Source organism: Pygocentrus nattereri, chromosome 8, assembly GCF_015220715.1.
Source record: "Pygocentrus nattereri isolate fPygNat1 chromosome 8, fPygNat1.pri, whole genome shotgun sequence".
NCBI lineage: Eukaryota > Metazoa > Chordata > Actinopteri > Characiformes > Serrasalmidae > Pygocentrus > Pygocentrus nattereri.
In genome coordinates, this window is record NC_051218.1 from 1,307,501 (window position 1) to 1,327,418 (window position 19,918).

Below are 19,918 nucleotides of genomic sequence, written 5' to 3' on the forward strand. Positions count from 1 at the left end.
CATTTCAATTTAATAAAAACATTTTCATAAATTCTGGCTTGCTTGCTCACCAGCGATGACAAAAACCCATATTTACACGTTTTCCTTGGAAATTTATTCTATCAATGCTATTGAAGAAAAAACAAATTACATATAAAATATTTGTGTAATGGTCAGTTGTTAGTACAGTGCCCACAGAGGCCCTCTGCTCTCTGGATTAGTGTGAGAATATTAGAAACGCCAATAGGTCCTTTTGAAGTCAACATGAATGCATCACAGCACATTCGGTGTCAGAGTGCTAGCTGAGGGTTCCTCTTAGTGGGTGGGCTTGGGAGGGGGAGCTAAATCATGAAGTCACTGGCTAGTATTATTTTTCTCTGGTGCACAACGATGTACCTCTCCATGGATCACCACCTTATCGTGGTGGAGAGGTTTGTGTGCTTGAAGGACCCTAGGAGCTATGTTGTCTGGAGCAAAAGCTCCTGGTAGGGTCTCCCATGGCAAACTGGTCCTAGGTGACAGGCCAGACAAAGTGTGATCCATAATAACCCCTATGAGGACAACAAAGCAGGACTCGTGTACCCTGCCCGGATCAGGGTTACCGGGGCCCCACCCTGGAGCCAGGCCTGGGGGAGGGGCTCGCCAGCGAGCGTCTGGTGGCCGGGCATTCACTCATGGTGCCCGGCCGGGCCCAGCCCGAAGGAGCTACATGAGTCCCCCCTCCCATCGACCCACCACCGATGGGAGGGGCAGTAGTAGGGGTGCGGTGCATTGTGGATCGGGCAGTGTCCGAAGGCGTGGGCCTTGGCGTTCTGATCCTCGGTTGCTGAAACTGGCTTTTGGAACTTGGAACGTTACCTCACTGGCGGGGAAGGAGCCTGAGTTGGTGCGCGAGGTCGAGAGATACCGGCTAGATATAGTCGGGCTCACCTCAACACACAGCTTGGGCTCTGGGTCCAATCTCCTAGAGAGGGGCTGGACTTTTTTCTTTTCTGGAGTTGCCCATGGTGAGAGGCGGCGGGCAGGTGTGGGCTTTCTCATAGCCCCTCGACTCGGCGCCTGTATGTTGGGGTTTTCCCCGGTGGACGAGAGGGTAGCTTCCCTACGCCTTCGGGTTGGGGAACGGGTCCTGACTGTTGTCTGCGCTTATGCACCGAACAGCAGTTCAGAATACCCAGCCTTCATAGAGTCCTTGGAAGGGGTGCTTGAAAGTGCTCCTCCTGGAGACTCGATTGTCCTACTGGGGGACTTCAACGCTCACGTGGGCAATGACAGTAAGACCTGGAGGGGTGTGATTGGGAGGAATGGCCTCTCTGATCTGAACCCGAGTGGTGTTCAGTTTTTGGACTTCTGTGCAAACCACAGTTTGTCCATAACGAACACCATGTTTGAACACAAGGATGTCCATAAGTGCACATGGCACCAGGACACCCTAGGCCGCAGTTCAATGATTGACTTTGTAGTCGTGTCAGCGGACTTGCGGCCATGTGTACTGGACACTCGGGTAAAGAGAGGAGCTGAGCTGTCAACTGATCACCACCTGGTGGTGAGTTGGATCAGGTGGTGGGGGAAGATGCCAGTCAGACCAGGCAAACCCAAACGTATAGTGAGGGTTTGCTGGGAACGTCTGGCAGAAGAACCTGTCAGATAGATCTTCAACTCACACCTCCGTCAGAACTTTGACCAGATATCGGGGGAGGTGGGGGACATTGACTCAGAATGGGCCATGTTCCGCTCCTCCATTGTTGAAGCGGCTGACTGTAGCTGTGGTCGCAAGGTAGTTGGTGCCTGTCGGGGCGGTAATCCTCGAACCCGGTGGTGGACACCCCAGGTGAGAGATGCCGTCAAGCTGAAGAAGGAGTCCTACCGGACATGGTTGGCCTGTAGGACACCAGAGGCAGCTGACAGGTATCGACAGGCCAAGCGATCTGCGGCTTCAGTCGTTGCCAAGGCAAAAACCCGGGTGTGGGAAGAGTTCGGTGAGGCCTTGGAAAGTGACTTTAAGTCGGCTCCGAAAAGATTCTGGCAAACCGTCAGGCGACTCAGAAGGGGAAAGCAGTGTGCCACTAGCACTGTATATAGTGGAGATGGTGTGCTGCTGACTTCGACTGAAGACGTCATTGGGCGGTGGAAGGAATACTTTGAGGACCTTCTCAATCCCACCGACACGTTCTCCAGTGAGGAGGCAGAGTCTGGGGACACAGGAATAGGCTTGTCCATTACTGAGGCCGAAGTCGCTAAGGTAGTTAAAAAGCTCCTTGGCGGCAGGGCTGCAGGGGTGGATGAGATCCGTCCCGAGTTCCTCAAGGCTCTGGATGTTGTGGGGCTGTCTTGGCTGACACGCCTTTTCAACATTGCGTGGACATCGGGGGTGGTGCCACTTGATTGGCAGACTGGGGTGGTGGTGCCTCTTTTTAAAAAGGGGGACCGGAGGGTGTGTTCCAACTACAGGGGAATCACACTCCTCAGCCTCCCTGGTAAGGTCTATGCAAGGGTACTGGAGAAGAGAGTCCGGCTTATAGTCGAACCTCGGATCCAGGAGGAGCAGTGCGGGTTCCGCCCTGGTCGTGGAACACTGGACCAACTCTTTACCCTCTCCAGGATTCTCGAGGGTTCATGGGAGTTTGCCCAACCAGTCCACATGTGCTTTGTGGATTTGGAGAAGGCATTCGACTGTGTTCCCCGGGGTATTCTGTGGGAGGTGCTTCGGGAGTACGGGGTACATGGCTCTTTGCTACGAGCCATTCAGGCCCTGTACAAACAAAGCAGGAGCTTGGTTCGCATGGCCGGCAGTAAGTCAGACTTTTTCCCAGTGAGAGTTGGACTCCGTCAGGGCTGCCCTTTGTCACCGATTCTATTCATAATTTTTATGGATAGAATTTCTAGGCGCAGTCAGGGGATGGAGGGTGTCCGGTTTGGTGACCTCAGGGTCACATCGCTGCTGTTCGCAGATGATGTGGTCCTATTGGGGACATCAGGCCGTGAACTTCAGCTTTCACTGGATCGGTTTGCAGCCGAGTGTGAAGCGGCCGGGATGAGGATCAGTACCTCCAAATCCGAGGCCATGGTTCTCACGCGGGAAAGGGTGGAGAGCCCTCTCTGGGTCGGGGATGAGCTCTTGCCTCAAGTGGGGTAGTTTAAGTATCTCGGGGTCTTGTTCTCGAGTGATGGTACAAGGGAGCGGGAGATTGACAGGCGGATTGGTGCTGGGTCAGCAGTGATGCGGGCTCTTTACCGGTCTGTTGTGGTAAAGAAAGAGCTGAGCCATAAGGCAAGGCTCTCGATTTACTGGTCGATCTATGTTCCCACCCTCACCTATGGTCATGAGCTTTGGGTAATGACCGAAAGAACGAGATCGCGAATACAAGCGGCTGAAATGAGTTTCCTCCGCAGGGTGGCTGGACTCTCCCTTAGAGATAGGGTGAGAAGTTCGGTCATCCGAGAGGGACTCGGAGTAGAGCCGCTGCTTCTTCACGTCGAGAGGAGCCAGTTGAGGTGGTTCGGGCATCTTGTTAGGATGCCTCCTGGACGCCTCCCTTGGGAGGTGTCACAGGCAAGTCCACCGGGGAGGAGACCCCGGGGAAGACCCAGGACACGCTGGCGTGACTATATCGCCCAGCTGGCCTGGGAGCGCCTCGGAATCCCTCCCAGGGAGCTAGTGGAAGTGGCTGGGGATAGGGAGGTCTGGGCTTCATTGCTCAGGATGCTGCCCCCGCGACCCGAACCCCGGAGAAGCGGAAGATGATGGATGGATGGATGGATGGACAACGATGTATTGAAAATTCAGGGCATGTTTAAGATTAAGTGACCCTTATTAGTCCCACAAACGGGGAAATCTCACCTCTGCATTTAACCCATCCATGAAGTGAAACACCACATACACTCTAGTGAGCACACACACACACACACACACACACACACACACTAGGGGGCAGTGAGCACACTTGTCCAGAGCAGTGGGCAGCCCAATCCACAGTGCCCAGGGAGCAGTTGGGGTTAGGTGTCTTGCTCAAGGACACCTCAGTCATGTGCTGTTGGCTCTGGGGATCGAACCGCCGACCTTCCAGTCACGAGGCTGGTTCCCTGACCTCCAGCCCACGACTGCCCACATTAGAGATGTAATGCTCATTAGATTTACAGACAACTTTATGCTCAAAAACAGAATATTGTCTTTTAAATGACGTTACCAATTGTGCTGGGTGTGACATGGGGTTGACACTATGCACAGACTGAGCCAAAAACACAAACATCCATGACCAACCAAGCGAAAAAACCGTATGTACTGCCTCATAGGCCTCGTACCTTTTCATCATTGGCTGCAAGCAGTGACTCCATCCCAATTTTCATTCTCTGCAGTTCTACATCTGAAACACAAAAGGAGCACAATGCACACTGAGGGTTTACACTCCTTCATTCCTACAGGCTTCAGGACAGACTGGGTTTGTGGGCGGTGAACAGTCCCCCAGCTTTAAAATGCCAGAAGGTCAGATGCTTTTCTGTTTAGGTCAGGAACGCACACGGAGGAGAACGGGAATTTTCATAAACCAAATCCAGGGAATGCAGCGTGTGAGCTGTGAGGTATCAGATGTTAAACGTGTCTGAGATCAGATGTCTGAGATACCCAGTCATACTCAAATGTTGGAACATGATATCTGACAACAAGCGATTAAAGAAAACTGTAAAGAAATCTGCGCCCGTAAGTTTCTGCAAGGAAACTTCACTTCAAATCACTTGATTTTATTTACATCTAAATGATTGAATTGTGCAGATTTTTGGAAAAATTGGTGGAATTTCCCATCTTGCAACTACTATGGACACTATGGTCTGGGTTCAGTATAGTACAGTGATAATAAGATACTCAGCGGGACATTATTTTGGCCTATTATGCCCAGCATGTGGTAGCATTTTGGCATTTTTCCATTGGGGGGTTGTTGTTTTTTTTTGTTTTTTAACATTTTTGAATATAAAATTTGACTGAAATGCCCACTCCAATCAGCGGGGATCTCAATACAGATCTACTGATGAAGCCTGAATGTCGCAGCACCAGCATTAGTAGAGTACAGAGTGGAGAATTAGCACACACACCTAATGGAAAGGCAATGAGTGGATGTGTGTGTGCTGCAGGGTGTGACAGTGTGGATCAGTCTTCACACACACACACACACACACACACACACACACACACACACACACACACACACACACAGTTGTTGATGAAATGGGTGTGACAAGCCTGACAGCGAGTCAGTGTGAATTAGGCATCGCAGCAGTGCAGCACCAAGATGCACATCTGAAGCATTTGTCAGCCGTTTGCTTACATTTGTCTTTCAGCTTCCTCCTGTACGCCTCCTCTACAACAGGGGGCGGCAAAGAGCAGAGGGAAAGAGACACCACAGAAGCCACAGAGAGAAAAAGTTACAGGTTAATGACCTGCTCTGCCTCATCCCATCCCTTCCCTTCCATGCTGCACTACATTATCCTCCACTTAAAGCTCAAATCAGGAATCCCTTTCAAAGGGGAATTCCACTGATATTTCAGAATTTCTGTGTAATTCTATCGTGACATGTGAACGAAGTCATTCAGAGTGGGAAATGGCTCCAGACGCAGATGTCTTTACAGTGGTGGTGACAGGAACCAGGGGTCATGATGACACAAATACAGCCCTTTTAGTTACTATCCAAAGCCACCAGTGAGTTTTTATATACGATGTGGATAAGGGTAAAACAGTGCTAAATATGAAAAGCTGAGTTTTCTTTGCCTAATATGAACCATCACGCCTACTTAGATCACAAGGTGCTGCTCACTACTGGTACCTAGAACTAATAAAGCTCCATCGGGGGGAGCTTTCTCATACAAAGCCCCCCAGCTCTGGAATAACCTTCCTGTTAATGTTCGGGACTCAGACTCAGCCTCAGTCTTTAAGTCGAGGCTAAAAACTCACTTGTATAGTCGACAGTGGTGGACAGTACCTGAGTAACTGAGTATCTGAGTAACTGTGTAAATGTAATTAGTTTCTGTACTTTAGTATTTTTGGTGTATCTGTACTGAAGTTTCTCCGTTCTGGGCGACTTTTTCCTTTCACTCCACTACATTTCAGAGTCTAATATCCGACTTTTTCCTCCTACATTTTGAGAAATCTGTCGTTCCTTTTGGTTTCTGTGTGTATAAAAACGTAACATGTCAAAACGAAAGAAGCGCAAAGCCAGAGCACCAATCAGGGCCCAGCGGTCACTTTGTTTAGAGCTGGTTTTGACCTGTTGGTCATACCGACCCAGTGCAGCACGCGGTTCAACGTCAGCGCAGCAGCGTAAAACTTTGGGAGAGTCTGTTCAACATAAATGATGAACTAACCTAACTTTGTGTAAATAGAGCTCAATATAGAAATATGTCCACATATGCAGTCGAGACTGACGCGGCTTTTTTCTGAATTTCTACAAACACCATTTCATTTTATAGTAAATGAGTTTGGGCTGGTTTATGTTTATGAACAGACGCCTACAGATCAACATAGTAAAGGAGCTCATCTGTGATCCTGAGTTTAAAGCCAGTTTTTATTCAACTTAAACTTGGAACTAAGTTGTAAATAAATCTGAAACTGAAACTTTGCTTGTGTGTAAAAAGTGATTTCAGAGCCACTCGGTTCTCCCTGATGGAAACTGTTTACCTTCAGTGTTTTGTGCTTCTGATCATTTTAATAGACGTCAGCGTCACTAATTAATGACGTTCTATTAAAAGACTGGTTTACCAAGAGAGACGCTGGAGGACTTTCACCTGAAATGAGTTCATGAAGCCAGTCTGGTTATAAAAATGATAACAGGACATCAGAGCCAGAATTCCTCTTTTAGTACTTTTACTTTATACTTAAGTACATTTGAAGGGAAATACTTTAGTACTTTTACTCAAGTGGAGGTCTAAAGGGAGGAACTTCTACTTTTACTGGAGGAATATTTTACCTTGGGGGTCTCGACTTTAACTCAAGTACAGGGTTTGTTTACTTCGTCCACCACTGATACTCGAGCCTTTGGTGATTAGTCTCCCTGTCAGATCTGGACCTGCTGGAGTCTCTGCTGCTCTGTTATACTGTAATGTAATTATTCTATAAAACTTCATAGTAACAATGTTTGCTATCCAGTGTCGACCGTAGGAGGACGGGTTCCCCTTCTGAGTCTTGGTTCCTCTCATGGTTTCTTCTTCTTTTAGGAGTTTTTCCTTGCCACTGTTGCCACTGGCGACGCTCCTGGGGGCTCGGACCCGGATTTCTCTTTCCTTTCTCTTTCTGTAATGCTGATTGTTCTGTAAAGCTGCTTTGTGACAATGCCTGCTGTAAAAAGCGCCGTATAAATAAACTTTTCTTGCTTGCTTGCTTAAAACTCCCTACATGTACTTCTCTACTATAAATTGATTTAAAATACATGTTTTAGGCTAAAACTTTCCCAAACTTACCATAAAGCTTTGTCCCATTTCATACACAAGCTTTCTATGAGGCATTAGACTCTTCAGATGTCTGGTTCCTATCACTACCACTGTGAATATTTCTGGCTCTTTTAGCGTCTATAATGGCGCATTTCGCATCAAACCATTCCGAATGACTTTCTTTTCGTCTCAATGACTGAATTGTGCAAAAATGTTGGGAAATCAGTGGAATTCCCTTTTTAAGGTTAAACGTTTGGTCAGTTGTTGGTACAGCACCCACACAGGCGTTCCGCTCCCTGGGTTAGTGTTCCGGAGAATATTGGAAATGCAACGTCAGTAGGTCTTTTTTAAAGTCAACATGAATAAATGAAATAAATAAATAGCACATTCAGCAACAGAGTGCTAGCTGAGGGTTTCTCTCGACAAGTGGGGTGGTTCATCTTATTTTTCCCTGGAGCACAATGATGTAATAAAAAATTTCATAGATGTAATGCTGACTACGTTTACAGAGTTGCTGTTTTTATAGTTTTAAATGACATTACGGTGCTTAATGAGACATAAAAATATGACTTCATGTTTTATCGACTAGGCCTGTATCCAGTTAACCAAATTACTGCAGCATCAGCTCCCAGTGATGGTAAAAACCTGCTTAGATCAGCACAAGAGTCACTTTTACTTATATTTTATTTATTAGATTTGCATAAACAGTGTAATGTTTACATAAACATTATACTGTTTTAGCTCTAACTTCTTAAAATTACTCTTATTATCATTATTATCATGATGGTAACATTTCATTTGGACGGTCCACTGGAGATGCTTTGTAGATGCTCAGTATATTTAAGTAATATTCAACTAAATTTCCATTAATTGCAACTGAACTTGAAGTTGAGTGCTGAATCCAAACGTCCAGACAAAACCTACACCTACTCCTAATCCTAACCCTACCTGAAGTGTCTGTGGATCATCTATAGGGGACAATCAAAATAAAGGGTGACCATTATATGATTATTATTACTACACAACAGTGCTTCAAACACCTGAACCCGATCCAGCTGTGTCAGCGTCTTGGCTGAAAAGGAATCCCAGGGCAATCTACTTTCAGCAATTCCTGAACTAAGATTTAAAGTTTGTGCAGGCAAAGATTTACACTCCCTGTCCACTTTATTAGAAACACCCACCTTGTGCTTCCACTCCCTGTCCACTTTATTAGAAACACCTGCCTTGTGCTTCCACTCCCTGTCCACTTTATTAGAAACACCTGCCTTGTGCTTCCACTCCCTGTCCACTTTATTAGAAACACCTACCTTGTGCTTCCACTCCCTGTCCACTTTATTAGAAACACCTACCTTGTGCTTCCACTCCCTGTCCACTTTATTAGAAACACCTGCCTTGTGCTTCCACTCACTGTCCACTTTATTAGAAACACCTGCCTTGTGCTTCCACTCACTGGCCACTTTATTAGAAACACCTGCCTTGTGCTTCCACTCACTGGCCACTTTATTAGAAACACCTGCCTTGTGCTTCCACTCCCTGAACTGCTCCTACCTTAGGGGTCCTATAAGTGTACAGTTACAGACTGTAGTCCATTCTCAGCTCAGCGGTGACCCTGACGTGGTAGTGCGTGTGGCGCTGGGACGAGTGTATCAGCGGTGATGCTGGAGGTTTTACACACGTCAGAGTCACTGCTAGGTTTAGAGAGGACCACCAGCCAAAAAATCCCAAAAAAGAGCAGCTCTGTGGTCAGAAACTGGCCTCTGGTGAAGGCACAGAGGCTGGTTAACACAGCAGATTTACTACTTTCTACTTAAGTGCGCAGTGAGCGAATGTGTATTATTTCAATAACTTTATAGATAAAATGAAGTTACCTCTTTCTATGCTGTCATTGCTGATGTTCCCTCTGGACAGAAGCTGGTTCTGGAGACTCTCGATTTCAGCATCTTTAGAGGCCAGTAGCTGCTGAAGCTCAGAGATTTCAGCCTGGAAAATGGCAAAACTGTAATGGTTAGCAATAAAAACAAGAATATCTAAAACTTAACAATTCCATTATAAGCAAACAGCCACAGGTCACTGGGGTCAGAGGTGTGCACACAGAGGAGAAAGACACTCAGGGCATACATAAATGCCCTAATGTGGCATTGGGGGGAGCAGTGATTACAACTGGACCTGACACATCAGGACACATCTGACATGGCTAGGAGGAACAAGGGACACTGACACTGAATGTGACAGTGAAACACAGGTTAGTCACATGAGAGAACACCCATGCATGCTGTTCTTGGATCAGTGTTATTATTGCACAGTTCTGTCCTTCATTGCCTACAAGCTGTTCCTCTTAAAGAGGAATTCCATCGATTTTCTATATTTCTGCATAATTAACTGGTTAAGATGTAAACACTCAGAGCGGTTTGGTGTGGAATGCTCTAGAGTCAGAATTGTTCACAGTGGTGATGATAGGAACCAGATATCCAAAGCACTCAGTGCCTCTATAGAACATTACAGAAATGTATTACTTGTTTTTGGACGTTCATTCATTCATTTTCTAAGCCGCTTCTCCATCAGGGTCGCGGGGTGGTACTGGAGCCTATCCCAGCAGTCATTGGCCGGAAGGCAGGATACACTCTGGACAGGTCGCCAGTCCATCGCAGGGCAGACAGACAGACACAGACAGTCACTCACACACTCACACCCAGGGGCAATGTAACATGTCCAATTGGCCTGACTGCATGTCTTTGGACTGTGGGAGGAAACCGGAGAACCCGGAGGAAACCCACGCAGACACGGGGAGAACATGCACACAGAGAGGACCCCGGAGTCGCCCGGCCGGGGAATCGAACCCAGGCCCTCCTTGCTATGAGGCGACAGCGCTACCCACCACGCCACCGTGCCCTTTTTTTTTTTTTTGGCCGTGTCATTTTTCAAATATATTCCTGATGGAGAGGTACAGGCAGGGAGTTCTTAGGCAAAACAGGCCCCAAAAAACATGTTTCCTTTAGATTTACTACTATTTTACCATCATCAGCGTTCCATATGACGTGTAGGTTGACTGGTGGTTTTGTATGGTAAATAAAATGGCCACTGTAGACATTATAACCTCTGGTTCCTTTCACCACCACTGTAAAGAAATCTGAGTCAGCAAATTTCTCTATAAAAACACTCAGAACGACTTTGTTTCCATCTCAGTGACGGAAAATAGAAATGTAGAAAAATCTGTTAAATTTCTCTTTAAAAAGAAAGCGCACGCCATGGAAGACGAGAAGACATCACAACAGAGCACGGCTGGTGTGGGTCCAGGCTTTCGCTGACAAAGACAGTTAAACTGTGAATAACTCATTTAACTGAACTGTGAATAAAGACTTTAGCTGGAATGTAACAAACGCTGAGAAGCTGCACAAGCAGTAACGGTCATAAAGCAAGTTTCAGAGCAGGTGAAGCTATCTATCTATCTATCTATCTGTCTGTCTGTCTGTCTATCTATCTATCTATCTATCTATCTATCTATCTATCTATCTATCTATCTATCTATCTATCTATCTATCTATCTGTCTATCTGTCTGTCTGTCTGTCTATCTATGTATCTGTCTGTCTATCTATATGTCTGTCTGTCTGTTTATCTTTTCATCTATCTATCTATCTATCTATCTATCTGTCTGTCTGTCTGTCTGTCTGTCTGTCTATCTATCTATCTATCTGTCTGTCTGTCTGTCTGTCTATATATCTGTCTGTCTGTCTATCTATGTATCTGTCTGTCTATCTATATGTCTGTCTGTCTGTTTATCTTTTTATCATCTATCTATCTATCTATCTATCTATCTATCTATCTATCTATCTATCTATCTATCTATCTATCTATCTATCTGTCTGTCTGTCTGTCTGTCTGTCTGTCTGTCTGTCTGTCTATATATCTGTCTGTCTGTCTATCTATGTATCTGTCTGTCTATCTATATGTCTGTCTGTCTGTTTATCTATCTATCTATCTATCTATCTATCTATCTATCTATCTATCTATCTATCTATCTATCTATCTATCTGTCTGTCTGTCTGTCTGTCTTTCTGTCTATCTATCTATCTATCTATCTATCTATCTATCTATCTATCTATCTATCGTTTGGTGTAAATTCACATTTACCATTACCGCCAAAATGTTAAAACACCAAACACCAAATTGTTGAACAAAGTTTCCCAACAACAAACTCAAGACAGCACCTCAAAGATTCCATGCATAACTGCACAATCCATAGACAAGCACTGGCAATTAAACGACCTTCAATGCAACACTGTAATAAAATGCATAGGATGCTAGAACTGCCCTGGTCAACTGTAAGTGCTGTCACTGTGAATGGTAAACAGCGACATATGCTTGCAGAACAAGATCACTTCGTCTTGAAGTATCTAGCACTGGCAATAGAATGTCCTTCAATGCGGCACTGTTAAAAAGGCATAGGATGCTAGAGCTGCCCTGGTTAACTGTAAGTGCTGTTACTGTGAATGGTAAACAGCTTGGAGCAACAGCAGCTTAGCCATAAAGAAGTCTGCGACACATTCTTGGAGGACAGGATCACAGAGTCTTAAAGCATCTAGCACTGGATCTGCAAGCAGCTGCATACAAGCCATCACAATGCAAAGCATCAGCTGGAGTGATGAAAAGCACACGGCTGTTGGACTTTGGAGCAGTGCGAACGTTCTCAGTACATCAGACCCTCTAAAAATGTGCTAAAAAGTTCTAAATTTGGCTAAATAGGCCAAATAACATCTGCCTATTCAGCTAGACAGCTTTTTTGCCCCATCATTTAGTTATAAATTTAGCCCCATCAGTTAGTTATAAGAAGTTTTTCAGCCTAGACTGCTTTTTTGAAGGAGGCACATCCCTGGGCAGCCAATCAGAAAAGAGTTTGTATATATATATAAATTTATAAAGGCACAGTAACAAAAGCAGCGTGTATAATTCTAAAAGATATATAAAGACTAGCCATATCTAAGAGATAAGAAAGGCTAGTCATTTAAAATTAATTATAATTCACGTAAAACCACTTACATGTTGTATGTTAACTTCGGGAGAATAAACACAAGAAAAACCATCAGCTATGGGCCCTTTAATAACCTGAGTTGGCTTGGGGGAAATGCACGATAATTTCAGTATGCTATTGAACACAATACTAATTGTTGGACATAAGCTTCCATTGCTTTACAGCTCCAGCGCAAAACTAAATAAGAAACTTTAGAACCTAAATCCTCCTGGTCTGCCTGGCTACACTGGTCTAAATCTTGTACCTATATATGTAGCTATAGCTTGTTTTTAAGAGCTGTCCACTCACGCTGCCCCCACCCACTGGTCTGCTGACACACTGCCTAAACTCTAGGTTGAAGCCTTTAACATGGAGCTGCCCCCTGAGGCCAGATGGGTACAAGCCAAGCTGTTGTGGGTCAGTCTCACACATGCACATTCACACTCTTGTTGTCCACTGATGAAAGACAAATGCATAGATGGACACAGCAGCGTATGCTCATTTCTACACCATGCAGGCTTTTAATAAGAGAGAGAGCTACTGGAGCACAGACAGGTGCCCATAATTAGTAAACAGCAAACCTTATATACCAAACGCTGAGAATCTATCAAGAAACCTGTGTCTTGGCTTTGAAGCATGAAAGATTCTGTCCATGAAACCACAAGGAATGTTTAACGATGGACCAAACACACATACACATTATCATTATGACTCAAGTCTAGCAAGCTTGACCACCTTACCCAAAACGGTACATTACACCAGTATAAAATAGAACGTCTGGACTGTTGAGTGTGGACAGTACATGGAGATACAACACAAGGAAGAACAGCAGGAGCAGGAGGAGCAGAGGGAGGAGCATAAAAACTGAAGGAGAGGACTTCGTAGCAACCGAAACTCTGTGCAGCAAATACACTAGAAGTCTGTGGACACCACTTTTAATTAGTGAGCTTGAGCCTCACAGACAAACACCAGCAGTAGGATGAGCACTGAAGGGCGTAGCATATCGCTGCTTGGATCTCCCAAATGGCAACTTTACAGGAGAAGCAAAAAACATACTCTACTTTTAATGTAAGTCTATGGAACCGGACATTTTTCCAAGTCATTTTGGATCATTTCTTTCAGTCCATTTATCATGAGATGTACAAACAACATAAAGGGTAGCAGGATTTTTCATTTTAAGTCAAAAACTCAGAAACGTCAAAAATGGAGATACGAGGTTTTCTTCCGACAGTGATAAGCTAATTTTTTAACACTTGAGAAATAACAATATTTTTGCTTGAATCGTTTTCCACCTCACTTTACTCAAGACTCTATGTAACTGTAGAAATGTTAAGCTATAAATGTTAAGCCTGGTTAAGGACCAGGGCATTAACCAAATTAAATGCTTAATGAATTGGTTTTGATGGCCAAGCAGCTGCACACAAGCCTGACATCACCATGCACATTGCAAAGTGTCAGGTGGAAGGGTGTAAAGTAAACTCCCATTGGACACAGCAGTGAAAATGTTCTCTGGGGTGATTAACCATGTCTCACTATCTGGCACTCTGAAGGTCGAATCTGGGTTTGACAGTTGCCAAGAGAGTGCTGGCTTTCTGAATGGAGAGTGCTAACCGTAAAGTTTGGATGAGGGGGAATAATGGTCTAAGGACCCCTTAGTTCCAGTGAAAGGAAATCTTATTGCTACGGCATTCAGTGATTTTGTAGAGAATTTTGTGCCTCCAGCTTTGTGGCCTTAGTTTGGGAAGAAGGCGCTTTGGTGATTCAGCAATTCAGAGCTTCCGTGCACAAAGCGAGATCCAGAAAGAAACAGTTTGCCGTTTTTGTTGTGGCTGAATTAATGGGGCTGCACAAATCCCTGACTTATCCAATATCTTTTGGATGAAGCTGACTGTAACCTCATTAATCCTCATGTGGCTGAATAGAAGCACATCCTTGCAGACATATTCCAAACCCTTGTCCATAGTTTTGGAATGAGATGTTCAACAAGCAGATATGGATGTTTTTGTTTGAGTGTCCACATACTTTTTACCATGTAGTGTATTTGTATGTTATTACTATTAGTTCTAATAAAGTGGACAGTAGTATATATGAGTATATGTAAAATATATCGCTGCACAGATTAAAGTTCGGCCGTATCTCACAGCTTGTGACTGAATTCAAATGCTTGATGTAATTAGTTTTCATTATATTCCAGTTTGACAACGGAAGTAGAAGAAGTTGAATAGATGCTGTCTTTGCTGTATTTATTAACCTATAGATCAGTGGCCAGGCTATCATTAAGACAACTGATGTTGTCCAGTCCTGTCCTTCATGTTATACTCCCCACTGATGAAGGTTAGAGGCTGAGGAAGAGGAGTAAGCACCTGAGCGTTCCGCCAGCGCTCCTCACAGCGCTGCTTCTCAACCTGAGTGTGCTCAACCATGAGCTTCAGGCTGGACAGCTTGGTCATGAGCGACTGGTAACACACATGAAGAGAGTAAGAGATAGAGAGCTAGAGGGAGAGAAAAAGACGAAGACAGAGTGAGAAAGGGAGAGAGAGAGAAAGAGAGAGAGATGGACAAAGATATATAGAACAATAAAGATGGGGAGAATAAAGAGAGTGAAAGTGATAGATAGATAGATAGATAGATAGATAGATAGATAGATAGAGCAAGCTATAGGTGAAGAAAGAAGTAGGGAGAGAGAGAGAGAGACAAAGAACAAGAGAAGAAGAGTAATCCAGAGGAGGAGATAATAATGAAAGAGAGAGAAATATAGAGATGGAGAGAAAAAGTAAAGAAAGAGCAAGAGAGAGAGGGAGAAAGGCAGACAGATGGACAGATAGATAGAGAGAGAGAGAGAGGGAGGGAGAGATGGAGAAAGAGAGAGAGACAGAGAGAGATGGAGAGAGAGAGACATAGAGAAGGAGAGACAGATAGACAGAGAGAGAGAGAGAGATGGAGAGAGAATACAGAGAGAGAGAGAGAGATGGAGAGAGAGAGACAGAGAGAGAGAGAGAGATGGAGAGAAAAGACAGAGAGAGAGAGAGAGAGATGGAGAGAGAGACATAGAGAAGGAGAGATAGACAGAGAGAGAGAGAGAGAGAGAGAGAGAGAGATGGAGAGAGATAGACAGAGAGAGATGGAGAGAGAGAGACATAGAGAAGGAGAGACAGATAGACAGAGAGAGAGAGAGAGATGGAGAGAGAATACAGAGAGAGAGAGAGAGATGGAGAGAGAGAGACAGAGAGAGAGAGAGAGATGGAGAGAAAAGACAGAGAGAGAGAGAGAGAGAGAGATGGAGAGAGAGACATAGAGAAGGAGAGATAGACAGAGAGAGAGAGAGAGAGAGAGATGGAGAGAGATAGACAGAGAGAGAGAGAGAGAGAGATGGAGAGAGAGAGGAGCGATGGAGAGAGAAAACAGAGAGAGAGAGAGAGAGAGAGATGGAGAGAGACATAGAGAAGGAGAGAGAGAGAGAGAGAGAGGAGAGATGGAGAGAGAATACAGAGAGAGAGAGAGAGATGGAGAGAGATAGACAGAGAGAGAGAGAGAGAGATGGAGAGAGAAGATAGAGAGAGAGAGAGGTGGAGAGAGAGAGAGAGATGGAGAGAGAGAGACATACAGAAGGAGAGAGAGATAGAGAGAGAGAGAGAGAGAGAGAGATGGAGAGAGTTAGACCGAGAGAGAGAGAGAGAGAGAGAGAGAGAGAGAGATATGGAGAGAGAAGACAGACAGAGAGAGAGACGGAGAGAGATAGACAGAGAGAGAGAGAGATGGAGAGAGAAAGAGAGAGACATAGAGAGGGAGAGAGAGATAGACAGAGAGAGAGAGACATAGAGAGGGAGAGAGAGATAGACAGAGAGAGAAGACAGAGAGAGATAGAGAGAGACAGAGAGAGAGAGAGAGAAATAGGGGAAGAGTAAGCAGTCCCACCCCCCAAATCCTGAGGAGGCAGAACATGAGCCGCGTGCGTGCGACAGAAAACAAGTTAAAGAGGTGGGAGCTGCTGCTTTAAAGTAATCACTTAAGAGGCTTTCACACCTACAGCTTGCAGTGGTGATTAAAGCGGAGCGGCAGAGAAGCACTTTATTAGTTTATGCCTGAGTTATGAGGGGGTCAGGAAGTTTGGCAGTGATCTGTCAGCGAGGGGGAGGGGGCAGGGAAAGACTGACGTTACCTTGGTGGCCTTCAGCTTCCTCTCATACTGAGATTTCTCACTCTCCAGCTCATCTACTTTGGTCTTCAACACACGCAGCTCCTGCTGGAGAGCCTGCTGATGGCAAAACACAGAGAAAACCCTCATCAAACATCTGCAGGGAGGTGCACAGACATAAAAACGCATTAAAAAGTCTTTAGGGCTTCATAGCAGTTGGGGAAATTAAGCTGTTATCAAGTGTTGACATTCAGAGTGGACAGTTGATCCTCATGGTACACCACCACCTCAGGGGTTACTAGATAGCTCCACCAAGGTCCACAAAAGCCTAAGCCTAATAACATGAAATAAACATCCAAAACAGACAGTTCACAGAAAAAAATCCAATGTGAGGGGGTGGAAATGTCAGGACAGCGCCCCCTTGAGCCCACACCACACCGTGCAGTTAATGCATGAGGTTCTGAAGTCCTGAAACGTTGGAAGAATCTTTTCTGTGGTCAGTTACGACAGTAGCCCAAATCTGATGTGATAGCTCAGGCTCCTCCAGAACATACCAACTAATGTAAATGCACTAGATGCTAAAAGAGATTTAACTTGGCTTGTTTTCATAAAATCTCACTTTCCACTTTATTTGAAACATCTTGCTTGTCCACTCACTAACGGTTGTATGAGGTCCACCTACATTACAGGTTGACTGCATACAGTACTGTGCAAAAGTTAGAGACCATTCTTCAATTTAGTTTTTTTTTATTTCTATTTACAATTGTCATTAAGTACAAGATATGGATTTTTCACTGTCAGTTAAGAAGCAGAAAATATATATTTAACAGAAAATTACGCAAAAGCCTTAAAAACTAAATATAACACACACTTTGTCAGTAATTAATGTGCCCACACTAAGGCCCAATTCCACTACACCCCACTCATTCCACTTAACCCTTAACCCTCTGTTTTGCAAGTTCATGTCTAGGGGTAGGGTGTCCCAATTAATGTTGAGATGGAGGGGTGGAGCAAAGTGTTGAAACTACATGGCCCTCCAGACCGAGGTCTTTCAGAGCCTCACTCCAAGCTTAGTGTTATGACAAAAAAAGAAAAAACCGGCAAGACGGCTGCGCGAGCGACCAAAGAAACCCACAAATTTGAGTATCTTCTCAGTAACAAATGACAATAACCACTGTATTATCTTAGTTTAATATCATTTCAGTGTAGTATGGTCTTTTTCTTCATACAAGCATAAAAAAATCACTAACATTATGCTGTTGTCTCGGTAGCTAGAGCTCCCGTTCCACCTTAAATAGCCGCCAGAATGTAACTGCTGCTCCATTTAAGATGGAATGAGAAAATTCGGACGTGAAGCTGGCGAATAGCCGACTTCAGCTTCATATCACTGAGGAACTGGGGTGGGTGGAGATAAATAATTATCGCACTTTAAAGACATAACTAAATGTAAATAAAGCCCAGAGGAGCTGAACCTTCCCCCTCCTCTGCTGTCACTGCAGACTGGAAGGGTCGCCTACAGAGCGGCGCTAGTAGCTCTTATGGAAGCGATGTTCTTGTTTATTAGAGGGTCCCATCTCATACCAGAAGATTTCAACCACTCCCCCTTGTATCTCAGTTCCAAGGTGCAAGGGGACACTCAAAAAACAAAGGGTAGAGGTAAAAAGAAGAAATGGGACTGGGCCTTAGTCTTTATTACCCCATCTACTCTTTGGAATACGTTTCCACGTGTCCAAAGTTCAGTCTTAGATGTTGGTTGCATTTTTTGCCTCTCATGGATCGAATAATCACATTCTATGAATTATTCTTGAACAATTAATGACTTGTACTTCAGTTTTCCCTTTCTCACAGCACTGTAGGGCCACTACATAAGTGTACACTTACTGACTGCAGCCGATCTGCTGATGCGCACAATTTTTCAGCTGCCCTCAACCGCCGTCAGTGATCTACCGCTGAAACTATCCAGCCAAGAGCCGCTCTGTGGTCAGAAATTTACCACTGATGAAGGGCCAGAGATTGTTCAACAGATGAGCCACAGTCTCTGAGTGTACGCTAGTTATATGGAGCTATAAAGTAAGAGGTTTCCAATAAAGTGGCTTTGTATCCAGTGTTCAAACAGTTTGCATGCATGTCAGTGCGGGTCAATAGAGGAGCGTAAGCCATCAATAAAGTCCACTACGTCCAAACACCAATCAAAACCCATCGAGTTAGTGACAGGTCCATCATGCAGGAATGCCTAGAAATGAGTCAAGCATCTCTGCACTGATTTGAAGATGCGCCAGTAAACCCCGATAATCTCCCCATGGCAACAGTCTTTGCTTGGGACACCCTGTGAGAAGAGCCTGTTAAGGTTAGTGCTGGGATCCTGGGAGGGAAGGGATCAGGAGAAGAAACCGTTACAGTCTGAGGGTGAACGAGTGGAGGGAGAGAGAGAGAGAGAGAGAGAGAAGACGACGTGCAGTGAGCTCCATGGCAGAAGAGAAGCCGGCCTACGTTCTCTCCTGCAGCTCTACAGCGGCAGCCGCAGTCCTCGAAGTCTGACGAGCCCAAGCCCACGTCAGGGCTGCGGTCGCGCTCCTGCTGGGGCGCCCCCTCTCCCTGAGCCTCGAGGGCCCGCTGCTCCTGGATGCGCGTCGTGATCTCCTGCTGGAACTTACGCATCTGCTCCTGGAGCTCGCTAATTACATTAACCACACACTGACAGACAAAAAATGACAACAACAAAAAAGAAAAAGGATGAAAAAGATGAGGATGAGGGGGTGAAAAAGGACAAGAAAGATGGTGGTGAACAGAGTGTGGATGTGTAGATGATTATCACCCCCCCCCATATATTCCATAAGTATTTTGCTTGGCACAGAGAGTGAGGGTAGACGTCTTTCGTCTTTCACCACATATTAATCGGAAAATTGTTTAAATCTTTCAAATTTTCTTTGCAAAAACTGCAAATGTCTATAGAGAATGACAAACTATATGCATTTGGTTGTATTATTGGGATGTCACACTCATCAGCACGCAAGGTTTTAATACAGTAGATGGAAAAAAATAAGAAAAAAACATTTAAATTAGGAAATAAATGGACATTCTAGCTTATAAATGACCATATATATATATATATATATATATATATATATATATATATATATATATATATATATATATATATATATATATATAAAACCTTAATAACAGTTCACTCCAAAAAATGCACCCAAAGCATTTTCTAGTTTGTACCACCTTCAAGATAAATCAGAGGGGGGTTTACCTAGCCTTTCAACTAAAAGATCTCACTCTAGAGACCTTTCCAGCAGTGCTGTAGGATGCAAGTAAGCATATTAATGAAAATTATTGCAATGGTTAAGTTTTTCTGGAGTACTATGGACTGCCCCGA

The 19,918-nt window shown here is 44.7% G+C and overlaps 1 protein-coding gene across 3 annotated transcripts in view; it reads right to left on the reverse strand.

The window, feature by feature from the left end:
- Window positions 1-19,918, reverse strand: part of LOC108410563 (liprin-beta-2-like) — a 156,019-nt gene that overhangs the window by 48,112 nt on the left and 87,989 nt on the right. For 2 of the 3 annotated variants that reach the window (XM_037540700.1, XM_037540701.1), the window contains 5 exons: window positions 19,024-19,227; window positions 16,558-16,653; window positions 9,261-9,372; window positions 5,298-5,330; window positions 4,282-4,343 (listed from right to left, as the gene is read on the reverse strand). In XM_037540700.1, the coding sequence (XP_037396597.1) occupies window positions 4,282-4,343; window positions 5,298-5,330; window positions 9,261-9,372; window positions 16,558-16,653; window positions 19,024-19,227 (507 nt within the window). The remainder of the gene's footprint in view (window positions 1-4,281; window positions 4,344-5,297; window positions 5,331-9,260; window positions 9,373-16,557; window positions 16,654-19,023; window positions 19,228-19,918) is intronic. The other variant, XM_037540703.1, reaches the window with a different exon arrangement.